The 13,159-nt window shown below is 44.2% G+C and overlaps 1 protein-coding gene across 1 annotated transcript in view; it reads right to left on the minus strand.

Annotated features, from left to right (window-relative positions):
• LOC106600981 (LIM and SH3 domain protein 1) overlaps window positions 1-12,838 on the minus strand; it is a 46,704-nt gene extending 33,866 nt beyond the window's left edge. The window contains exon 1 of the mRNA XM_014192799.3: window positions 12,350-12,838. Coding sequence (XP_014048274.1) covers window positions 12,350-12,418 — 69 coding nt within the window. The 5' untranslated portion in view covers window positions 12,419-12,838. The remainder of the gene's footprint in view (window positions 1-12,349) is intronic.
• Window positions 12,839-13,159: the final 321 nt, after the last annotated feature.

Below are 13,159 nucleotides of genomic sequence, written 5' to 3' on the forward strand. Positions count from 1 at the left end.
TCGGTCGATCTCTAATCAGGTCCCTGTGTGTTCTACAGTGATACAGGCTGGGGGTATCATCAGGTCCCTGTGTGGTCTACAGTGATACAGGCTGGGGGTATCATCAGGTCCCTGTGTGGTCAACAGTGATACAGGCTGGGGGTATCCATCAGGTCCCTGTGTGTTCTACAGTGATACAGGCTGGGGGTATCCATCAGGTCCCTGTGTGTTCTACAGTGATACAGGCTGGGGGTATCCATCAGGTCCCTGTGTGTTCTACAGTGATACAGGCTGGGGGTATCCATCAGGTCCCTGTGTGGTGAACAGTGATACAGGCTGGGGGTATCATCAGGTCCCTGTGTGGTCAACAGTGATACAGGCTGGGGGTATCATCAGGTCCCTGTGTGTTCTACAGTGATACAGGCTGGGGGTATCCATCAGGTCCCTGTGTGGTGAACAGTGATACAGGCTGGGGGTATCATCAGGTCCCTGTGTGGTCAACAGTGATACAGGCTGGGGGTATCCATCAGGTCCCTGTGTGTTCTACAGTGATACAGGCTGGGGGTATCATCAGGTCCCTGTGTGGTCTACAGTGATACAGGCTGGGGGTATCCATCAGGTCCCTGTGTGGTCAACAGTGATACAGGCTGGGGGTATCATCAGGTCCCTGTGTGTTCTACAGTGATACAGGCTGGGGGTATCATCAGGTCCCTGTGTGTTCTACAGTGATACAGGCTGGGGGTATCATCAGGTCCCTGTGTGGTCTACAGTGATACAGGCTGGGGGTATCATCAGGTCCCTGTGTGTTCTACAGTGATACAGGCTGGGGGTATCATCAGGTCCCTGTGTGGTCAACAGTGATACAGGCTGGGGGTATCATCAGGTCCCTGTGTGGTCTACAGTGATACAGGCTGGGGGTATCCATCAGGTCCCTGTGTGTTCTACAGTGATACAGGCTGGGGGTATCATCAGGTCCCTGTGTGTTCTACAGTGATACAGGCTGGGGGTATCATCAGGTCCCTGTGTGGTCTACAGTGATACAGGCTGGGGGTATCCATCAGGTCCCTGTGTGGTCTACAGTGATACAGGCTGGGGGTATCATCAGGTCCCTGTGTGGTCAACAGTGATACAGGCTGGGGGTATCCATCAGGTCCCTGTGTGTTCTACAGTGATACAGGCTGGGGGTATCATCAGGTCCCTGTGTGGTCAACAGTGATACAGGCTGGGGGTATCATCAGGTCCCTGTGTGGTCAACAGTGATACAGGCTGGGGGTATCCATCAGGTCCCTGTGTGGTCTACAGTGATACAGGCTGGGGGTATCAGGTCCCTGTGTGTTCTACAGTGATACAGGCTGGGGGTATCCATCAGGTCCCTGTGTGGTCTACAGTGATACAGGCTGGGGGTATCATCAGGTCCCTGTGTGGTCTACAGTGATACAGGCTGGGGGTATCATCAGGTCCCTGTGTGGTCTACAGTGATACAGGCTGGGGGTATCATCAGGTCCCTGTGTGTTCTACAGTGATACAGGCTGGGGGTATCATCAGGTCCCTGTGTGGTCTACAGTGATACAGGCTGGGGGTATCATCAGGTCCCTGTGTGGTCTACAGTGATACAGGCTGGGGGTATCATCAGGTCCCTGTGTGGTCTACAGTGATACAGGCTAGGTTAAAATAAAAGCATGCAGCACATTACTACTAATTAATATTAGTAATATTATTAGTATTATAATACTAATACAGCACACTATAAATCATCTTCTCTCCTCACTGTCTGGAGAGGGTCAGTATATCCACCACGACAGCCGCGGATACACATTACAACACTACGGAATAGACAAGACAACTACAATGACTAGGGGAGGATTGTTGAACAAAGAGTGTTTCCAGAACATATAGCAGGGATTCCTGGATGCAGTTTATCCTCTTGAGGATACCCTAGGATAGGGGGCGCCACAGCGCATTTTGAAAAAAAATCGTTCCCATTTTCAACGGCCTACTAATCAAACTCAGAAGATAGGGCATGCATATACTTATTATATATGGATAGAAAACACTCTAAAGTTTCTAAAACTGTTTGAATGGTGTCTGTGAGTATAACAGAACTCATTTGGCAGGCAAAACCCTGAGACATTTTCTGACAGGAAGTGGATACCTGATGTGTTGTATTGAGTTTAAACCTATCCCATTGAAAAACACAGGGGTTTAGGAATATTTTGGCACTTCCTATTGCTTCCACTAGATGTCGCCAGTCCTTTCACAGTGGTTTGAGCCTTATAGAGTCAAAACTCAGTGAATGACAGGAGTTTGAAATTGGTCACAGGGGATGGGCCATCACCATTATGACGCCGGCGGCCATGTCTGCCCCCACCTTTGGAAACGGTTTTAAAGGCAATGAAATCATCCCCCTCGAATCTTATTGGCTCTCTTGGTGTTAGAGGCCCTGAACATTTATTTTATACAACGTTTGACATGTTTGAACGAACCTACATGCGCGAGGATTGCTTTCAGTATGAAGTGCAGAGCTGCGTTTGGAGAGAGCCATAGGACGCGCTACCAACATCAGGCTAATGGAACGTGAAGTATGGACTTTTTGACCGAAAATACATCTGTTGTGGACCTGGGATGCTTTCTGATGAAGACAACTAAAGGTAGGCGATTATTGACAATATTATTGAAGATGAGATGGTTCATACTGTTGCATCCAAGATGGCGCCGAGCACTGTATATTAGCTGATTTTCTGAGTATCGCATCTCCTTTTATCGCAAAGTGTGATTACCCAGTAAAGTTAATTTAAAATCTGGTATGACGGGTGTTCTCAAGAGATATTCATCTATAAATGTTAGATTGACAATATACATTTAAAAAATCGTTATAGTATAGCAATTTATTGAAACGTAGCATTGTTTACCGGGACGCTTTTGAGGGGAAATTAGGTAGTCAACGTCAGACAGAGATGTAAAATGCTGTTTTTATATATAAATATGACCTTTATTGAACAAAAGAATGCATGCATTGTATAACATGATGTCCTAGGGGTGCCATCTGATGAAGTTTGTAAAAGGTTAGTGCTACATTTAGCTGTTTATTGATAATATGTGATGGAAGTGGTTGGTCGGAAAATGGCTATGAAGCTGCTTTTTACGATGGACTCATCTAATATAATCTAATGATTTGCTTTTCCTGTAAAACCTTTTTGAAATCGGACGACGTGGGTCGATTCAGGAGAGGTGTATCTATAAAAAAAAAAAATATATATTTTTTATTTTTGTAAAAAATTATGATAATTTTTTAATGCTAATTGGCGATATGATTTTTCGCTGGATTTTGATCCCGCTAACGGGATCAGATGCTCAAGAGGTTATCCACTACGGGACAAAAGCATTTGCCTTAAATCCATGACCCCATTCTCTCCGATACCTTTTCAGAATTCTAGTCTGTTCTCACACTGGCCTTTACGGACGGACCACCCAGGACTGTGTGTGTGTGTGTGTGTGTGTGTGTGTGTGTGTGTGTGTGTGTGTGTGTGTGTGTGTGTGTGTGAAGCTGCTGACCAGCAGAGCCGGGCTGAGGCAGACAAAGGAGTGGGCTCATTCTGGACACAGGCCCTGGTCAATGGAGCTCTGATCCAGAGCCAGCCAGCAACACTGGGCCAAACCTATACCCCAACCACACTACACAGGCCCAGTCAGAGAGATAAGACCCACTGGCGGATGCATCGTCTTTGCCTCTCCCTCTCTGTGGCTCTGCCATGTCAAATCGCTGACAGATCAAACACCACCACTGTGTGGGTAGTTCACAATTCTACTAAAATCTAGGCCTCAGCTTTTTCCAGATGCGGTGGCCATTTTAGAAGGCGTCTGTCCACCTGTCTAAATATTCATCCCAACCTAATGTCTCAACTCCAGTCTCCCCGTTGCCATACGCTCTACATTCCCTCTGGGCATCTCCCCTAATCTGTAATCCTAATCTGTGTTATTGAGCAGTGATGGATAAACAAATAGAACAAAGAGGGACCCAATAGAATGTGTGACTGCGGGCGCTAATGCCGCAAACGGAGGGGTTAAGGTGAGCTGAATGGCAGCAGTGGACTTTGATCCTGTGTTTACCGGGGTAAACTCAATATTGACCTTGGGCGAATTCCAGTTCCATAGAGAACAGGCTTGGATTGCAGCCGTGTCAAAAAAAAATATAATACCTGGCCGAAACCTGCAAACCCACCAGGTCAGGACTACTCCCTCCCACAGATTCCATGGCCATCTCTGGGGCCAATACACCACTGAGAGACAAGGAGAGGAGGAGCGATTCATTTAGAACGAGGGAATGAGACTATCAGTGTTCAGACTCCAGAAGAACCCGGCTGGGGCCTGAGTGGGTGCTGAGGCTGAGAGGCTGGATCAGGCAGTCAGTAAGAGAATCGGGACACGGCAGAAACGAAGGCCGAGAAAATGTGATCCAGTAAAAAGCAGGACTGTCTCCCTGCATCAGCGCAGCTCCCGGGCATGTGTGTCTGTCAGCAGGGGCCCAGGACTAAATGTTGTGAACGTGCTCGGTCAGCCTAACGATCCCTCAGACTGCGGCCGAGACCCCGCCCAGTATGGACAGACCCCAGGCTATAGGAGGCACTCAAGACACGTTGTCTGGCTGTGTGCACACCCGATAGGGACACTACTACACTCACAAGGTTATCAGACACACACACGCACTCATTCACTGGTGTGTGTGTGTGTGTGTGTGTGTGTGTGTGTGTGTGTGTGTGTTGCCTCAGTGAGCCCACATCTGGCTGCCACTAACTCAGGGTTTCCCCTAAACTCAATCCTCAGGACCCCAAGGGGTGCACATTTTGGTTGTTGCCCCAGCACTACACAGCTGATGCAACTAATCAACTGAGCATTTGAATCAGGTGTGTAGTGCTAGGGCAAAAAACTAAAAAGTGCACCGAGTTTGGGAAATGCTACACTAACTCATTAAATCCCACTGTTAATTATTGAACTACCTGATGCGTTTGCTTTTACCACACTCAAATGCTTATGTTGGCCAGTGGGAGAAGCACAGCGCTCGCTAAAATATGCACTTAACACGCATCAACAGACCACTTGTGGTGAGTGTGTGGAGATCTGCTGTAGTGTGCTTAGACAGAGACACCGCCTGCCCGGCACCAAACAATTCTGAAATCCCTGATTGTGGAGAGCTGAGAGACTCAGGGCATTTTGGTAGAATGTTGAATCACTTGTTTCTGGACAGGAAGAACAGACCCAGCTTGAACTGTTCATTTACAGTTCGTCTGAACAGTCCCTTCTCCACAGTCTTTTCCTAAATTCTCTCTCACACAGAGAGAACAGGAAAATCAAATCTCTGTATTCCTATTAATAGAACCATAGTATTGAGAGCAATGGGTGTCCCAGTTCCATAGACACACATACAGAGCACAGAACTAACTACCTTACCAAGTCACCTGACCAGGGAAGCAACGCATGAGTCACTACCTCAGGTGACTGACTCCACCATGGACCCTGCCTCTGATCTGAGTCACAAATGGAGGCGACTGACTGGAAAAACCGCTCACCCCTCGGACAACATTAATCAGTTTTTAAAATACATTCCATCTAAATTTTGCCAAACTATTTAAATAGGCCTAGGCTCATTTCAGTGGAAAAACACTGAATTACATGACTTGCTTGTCTGATCAGACCGTATCAGAAAGGCCTATTTGAATAAGATCAACTGACAGATCATCAGTGTTAGTTATGGACGCCGTGTATTTGAATGAGCCTGTTATAAACAGTCTATAGAACGGTCCAGTCAGTGCTGACAGGCGGTAGGCAGACTAGCGTGCAGAGAGTTGGCACTGCTGATCCTGACGAGATAGCCAGGAGGGGGCCATTTGGGGAGAGAGGGGTTTTGCATATGTTTTTTGCAGAGCAACAGTGCATGATGAGGCTTGTGCCTGTAGGGGTGTGACTGCATCAGCCAAGATGATGAGCGGGGGAGTGGACATGACTCAGCTACAGGGGAGGAGTTGAGTGTGACCTCTCAGCTTTCCTTAAAATGATGGTGGCGGTATCTGTTGGTTCAGTCAACAGATTGCATTCTGACCTTTGACCTAACTAAGACTGTGTACCATGCAGGGTTGTGTCTGGATCAAAAGGGGCTTAAGGTGGTGGGTGTGGCAGAGGGTGCAGCAGATTGTTAGAGCGGCAGAATTTTCTCTTTTTTTTTTTTTTTTTTACACACTTCTTTTAGCATTCTAAGCCAATTTCCTGCAATTCTACACATTTATATTTCTACATTTTTGTATTTGACCTTTATTTAACTAGGCAATTCAGTTAAGAAGAAATTCTTATTTACAGTGACGGCCTAGTTACCCATGGACCTGAGAGAAATGTTTGCTTTTTTAAAGCCATTTTCCTGCAATTCTATATATTCTACCATGGAGATGAGAGAAAATGTTGCTGTTATACAGCCAATTTTCTCAAATGCTATGCATTTTGCCATGGCTAATGCAGTGTTCTTCTGCTAAAACATAAGATCTATACTGCTAAATTAATTATTTTTGGAATTGTCAATTCTCCCTTACTGTCTAGCTTTCATTGATGATTGTTAGTTCTCAAAGATTCAATTATTTTAAAATACATAGGTCCATAATCTTTTCTACATATTTTTAGTTTATTTAACTAGATAAGTCAGTTAAGAACAAATTATTATTTTCAATGACGGCCTAGGAACAGTGGGTTAACTGCCTTGTTCACGGGCAGAACGACAGATAGAGTCCAACGCTCTAACCACTAGGCTACCTGCCGCCCGTTCTACATACTTTATACATTTGCGTTTAGTCGTTTCAGTTTACACTGAAAGCGTTTTTCCAGTCGCAATTTAATTAAATAATTTTAAACAGGAGCCACAATAAATCTTAATCTTATCCTCCAGGGCTCTATTTTATAATATCTGGAATGTGATTAGAACTAACCATAACCAATTTCAGAAAGCGGTACTAAAATGTTAAAAAATAAAATAAATACGCCACATAATTTGATAATCTAAAATGCACCTTGAGGGAATGTCAATGATGAGGTGAGCCTTGCTTCGCCTGTTTATGCATGCCATTTATATGGCTACATTTTGACCATTCTTGTTATTTTGAAACCTCTACCCTGCATTTACTCAGAGCAAAAAAAAACACCATACCCAAACCGGACTCGCAAATTGATTTTGTCCCCCCACACCAAACGCGATCACGACATGCAGGTTGAAATACCAAAACAAACTCTAAACCAATTATATTAATTTGGGAACAGGTCGAAGAGCATTAAACATTTATGGCAATTTAGCTAGCTAGCTTTCAGTTGCTAGCTAATTTGTCCTATTTAGCTAGCTTGCTGTTGCTAGCTAATTTGTCCTGGGATATAAACGTTGAATTGTTATTTTACCTGAAATCCACAAGGTCCTCTACTCCGACAATTAATCCACACATAAAATGGCCAACCGAATAATTTCTAGTCATCTTGCCTGCTTCCAGGCTTTTTCTTTAGACTTAATACGGTGATTGCAATCTAACTTTCATTATAAAGGTGTATTACCATGACTGACCAACCTCAGTTCATCTTTCAATCACCAACATGGGTATAACCAATGAGGAGATGGCACATGGGTATCTGCTTCTATAAACCAATGAGGAGATGGGAGAGGCAGGACTTGCACCACGTTCAGCGTCACAAATAGAACGGACTTCTATTTTAGCTCCTGGCAACGCAGACGCTCGTTGGCGCGCGCGAGCAGTGTGGGTGCAATGATTGAATAACATGCATGTGTAAAAGTATTTTGCGACACGAGCGGTGTGGTAAGCATGAAAGCTAGGACTGGACGATTTGACCAAAATATCATTGTTTTATACTTTTCAATTCAACTTCAACCTGAAATAATTACCTACATTTCCATACATTTCTGCATTTCCAGCACTCATTTGAGATCATTTCCACACTGCCACGATATGGGCAAAAATACTAGGCCTTATTTTTTACCAAAATGTTGCAATTGCGATTTAGATCAAAACAATTGGGTGAAATTTTGGAATCATGGAAATAGAATGTTTATTATAATTCTATAGTTCGAATATAAATAATAGTGGGCACTTTGAATACAGTGTTGATTGACATGACAACGAATGAAAATGCCATGGATGAGTTATTGTGACAGGGTAGGAACGAAAATGTTACACGTTTCCTAGGGGACCCTATAATTTTTGGCTACATTAAATCTTTATTCATATAGCCAACATATTCATGCTTCGCCTATTCCTCTTTGATTTAGAAGACTCTGTTGCACAAACAACTTGCTGATTTAGGCCTCCACCAGCACTGGTATCAGGCTGTATTAGCTAGCTACGATTGCTCTGACTAGCCAGCTAACTAGCAATTAGCATTAGTGGCTAACAATTTAGCTTAACTTGCTAAGAAAATACAAACTAGCTGTTTGCAGATGTAAGAAAGAAACTAATATTGTAATTATACAACACTTGAGGATTTATTTTAAGATCAAATTGGAAACAGTTGCATGTGCTGCAATGACCATAGAGACTGAAAGAAAGGTGTCCAGTGGTCAAGCAACAACAAATGCTCTCCTTGAGTGACAGGGGGCGGGACTAGGTCTGTGTGGAAAGCGCGTGGAGAGAGAGCGGAGAGAGATGACTCAAGTAACGAAGTAAACTATAAAAATGGACGTCACACACGGCATATCACATTTAACAAACCAAACGTTCAAATACTGTTATAGAAGGTAAAGTAAAAACCCAAACCGGTCCATGCATCAATACTGGTATATAGTCAAATACGGTATACTGCCTAGCCCTAATGTAACCTTTTATGATCTTTTTAAAAGCTTTTATCAAGTTAGCTTATGAACGCATTCCAAAATGTTACCTTGCATGTTAAGAGCCGATATTTCAGCCGGAACACGAGATAATAGACTTTGTTTTATTCTTCTTTAGGGCCTTATGTGCGTGCTTCCCCTCCCTGAACCTGCCTTTCTTCCAGAGTTGAGGAAGATCACGGGTTTCTCTTTCTCTCTCTCCCTACTCTCCCCCTCTACCTGCGGGAGGCTCTGCTTTTCAAAGAGGAGAGGAACTTGTGAGCTTCTTCCCTGCTGGGCAGAAACTGATAAGGCCTTCACCCTACTGCCTGGGCCGCTCACACCCAGGTACACACGTTTGAAGCCACAGAGCAGACGTATAGTGGTATTTATGTCAAAATATTGATAAAGCAGGTAAGACTCCTTGCAGAAATGTTGCCCATAGGGAGAGAGAGAACGTCCATCCAAATGAAGAAAAAAAAAAGTATAGGTACGAGTCACAGACAGGGTAGAAGGTACATATTGAGTACGTGATTACCTGTATACAGAATCTCCCACACAGGAAATCATGCCATCAATATAACAGAGACTCTTAGAACAATGCAGAAACACAGACGTACACATTATCAACTGTCTTGCACACAGTCAAACAAATCCAGTCTTTCAAATAGGCATACACGCACACAGCCATGTTTACGAGCTTGGTTAAACCAGGTTTGCATAGTGTGTACAGTCAGCACTATGGTTATGAATAACCTACTATCTGGCAAAATCCCATCTCCTGCAGTTAACATAACCCTTACAGTGAGGCCCCTGGTCCTCAACAGCACTCATCTGTTTCGATAGCTAGGAGGACTTGTCAAAAACCTCTGAAGCATAGTACTGCATTAGTAACAGGCAACATCAACATATTGAACGCAAGACATAAGTATGCCTAATCTCTTAAGTCTCACATAACAATTCCTGTCTTTACACCTCATCCTCAGGTGCCCCCTCCTCCTGCAGATCCCAGCCCTGTCCCACTATAATGAAATGCAGGGCGGCAGACAAACAAGCGTCTATGACCCAGCTTCTCCACAGCACAGCCCCATACATTACACCAGAAGACAGTTTGTCAGGTAAGCAAGTATTCAGCGGTCGCAGAGGGATCCGCACGCTGCAGCCTTGACTACCTTCACCTGAACCAGACTGGAAAAACTGCCGCCCGTCGCGGCTGGCCTCGTCTGGTTTAAACAAACGAGAAGGGCAGCCAGTGCCCAGAAGGGGAATATGGAGGTTGTTTTCATGTCTGAGGAGGAGAGCGCTGATGCGGAATAGCAGCTAAGACAGACAGACGCTCCCTGGGCTCAGAGGGAGAGACAAGGCAGCACAGCAGGCCTCTGACAGAGCACATTTTTATGGGAGTGTCTGTCTGCCGGAATGTGCGCCGCGTCGGGGCGGCGTGCTCACGATTTTCCAGAGAACACGGTGGCGGTTCTGCAGATGTTCAGTTCACCTGATTTCTAGCCAGAACACCCAGAAACAGTTTACATGAATATGTAAGGGATAGTTTTATTTTGGGATCAACATTTCAATCCAAGGTCAGGGTTGTCAATTTCATCTCCATCCTGTCGGACAACAATAACAAGGGCCTTGTTCTTGCGCAACACGGAGTATGAGGAGTTCAAACCCATGGGAGTGCAGTGCACACAAGTATTGGCATCTCTGATGTCTGGTAATGTGCGCTATCATCTCTCACCAGACGCTCCATCTATCGACCCAAATAGCTTACACCCACTTATGGTCGACTACACAAGGCCTTCCCAATGTCCAGTAGACAATTTGTAAACTTGCCCCCGGCATCACAAGGCTGAGAGTGTGTAGAAAATGCCTATGCATCCTTCTCTCACCACAAAGGGTGACCCCACCCACATCCTCCACTAGAGTAATGCAATGTGCACTCTGCTCAGTGCGCTCTGGCAGCAAAAGTAACGGACCTACAAATTACACAAAGAGGGACCACATGAGAATGTGATTATTATAGCCTTGGCCTATCCTGTGCGCATAAAGAAGTGGGTACAGGGATTGTGCGGTTCAGCTTGATTGACAAGAGTGTAAGGGAAAGGGAGATGCATTCAGTTGTACAACTGACTAGGTATTCAACTGAAATGTGTCTTACGCATTTAACCCAACCCCTCTGAATCAGAGAGGTGCAGGGGGGCTGCCATAATTGACAACCACGTCTTCCACGCTCGGGGAACAGTGGGTTAACTGCCTTGCTCAGGGGCAGAACGTCAAATTTTTACCTTGTCAGCTCGGGGATTCGATCCAGCAACCTTTCGGTTACTGGCCCAACACGCTAAACACTTGGCTAGATGTGCCATAAAGGTAGTGTCGTTTCCGTTGACAGCATAAATAACAATGAGCTACACAAGACAACAACTGACAGGTACAACATGCTGCAGAACATGTGTTACTGCAGTACTGAGTGACAAGAGACTAAACAGACAAGACCACGATAGTAGAGTGACTGTTTTATATTACACTCGCTAGTCTGTGCGTGCACACAAAGCCCTCACAGATGGATGTTGTGACATTGTGTGGACTTTTTAAAAAGTATTGACAATTTCACCTAACGTGTGAAGCATGGCTCTGTTCCCTTTGAGTTTTAAATCTTCCACACCTTGATAGATTACACTTCCTTATCCGGAGTAGCGTGTGCGAGCTGCTAGCAAACACTGGATTTTGATAAGGCACTATATTGCAACTGAACCCCAAATTATTGTTCCAACCTGAAAAACCAAGATGCTTAGCTTGAGTCAAACAAACACTGACACAAATTACACCAGGAAGTTATGGCTATGAAATTCGCGATGGTAACGCGTCACATGTTTATTTCTGGATTTGGTGAGAACTGAAACTAACTTCGAAATCACGAACATGCTCATTAATCTCGCTATCTAGGTAACGTTACGTTAACTTAAATTAACAGTTTGGGCTAACCTAGTAAGATAGATTTCACAATGCAACGGAGTAAATCTTTAATGCCATCAATCACAATCTGGCACTTTGGTCTGATGTTTGGCTGATGGCAATGTTAACCACATTGCTGTCATTGATAACGTTAGCTAGCTAACCAGACGTTAACGCGGCGAGCTAAAACTGGCTTGTCTGTGGTGAAAACAGGAAACACTTCGTTCAAGCATTCAAATCTGTTAAAATCCAACGTGGCAAATGTGAAATAAAAATCTGAATTTAAAACGTCTACTTAGCTAGATAACATTACTAGCTAGTAAACCTAATTAGCTAGTTAGCTAAACGTCCATCAACAAATCAAAAGAGCAAGCTAGCTAACGTTACTAGTCGTTCACAATCACATCCACACAGACAGGTAACGTGCTATCTAGCTAATGTTAGCCTACCTGCCCGGGCATCACAAATCATTAAACACGCTAAAGAAAATTGTATTGAAAATGGAATGATTAATACACAAACAGAAGCAGGGGACTGCGAATTCAAATGTTTGGTTGCAAATATTTTTTCCCTTACCTTGTCCAGACAATTCACTTTTTCCGTGGGGTACACGATTGTGCCACATCTGCCACACGACGGATTCATGTTTGAGGAATGCTGTCTAGTTGGATAAATTAAACGATTAAAAAAAATATTTGTCAAGTAAAAGTGTTCTTCCCAAACAATACGTGTCGAGTTTGACGGATGGATTTATCAAATCCGGGAGATTGTTGTCGTTCTAATCGCACAGCTGGCTGTCAGTACACGAACCAGACACGTAAAGCGCGGGCACGGCGCCTCTCTTTCCAATGCCGCGCTCCCGATGAGAAAGGAAAGGGGGTGGTCCCACGGGAGACACTTGATTTCAGAGGCGACGTTTATAATTGGATAAATCCCGTGATCAGATATCAATCTATGGAGATCGATCAGCGTATACTATATTTGATACTGAAATCCAACGCAAATAGCAATACTCAATGCTTTTAAGTTGGTTGATTCCATGGAATGCGGAACTAGATTTATCACACCGCCATCATTTGTCGTCACTAGTTACCACAGCCACAAAGTCATAAACTCCGCCTATTTCTAAAATGTATCTTCTTCTAATTTGATTTTAAACCTAAACCCAGCCTTAACCCTAAACTTAACCACACCTTATGTCTAACCCTAATCTTCAATTAAGACCAACAAATTAATTTTGTGTTTTTATGAATTTTTTTGATAAAGCCCATTTTTACTTTGTAGCTGTGCTATCTAGTGGAAACCACCATCACAGTGGAACAGGCGCAGGACAACATCGTGAACATGACTTAGAAAAAGTATCTAGAATACACGCCAACGATTTTT

Source organism: Salmo salar, chromosome 03 (assembly GCF_965601325.2).
Source record: "Salmo salar chromosome 03, fSalSal1, whole genome shotgun sequence".
NCBI classification, from domain to species: Eukaryota; Metazoa; Chordata; class Actinopteri; order Salmoniformes; family Salmonidae; genus Salmo; species Salmo salar.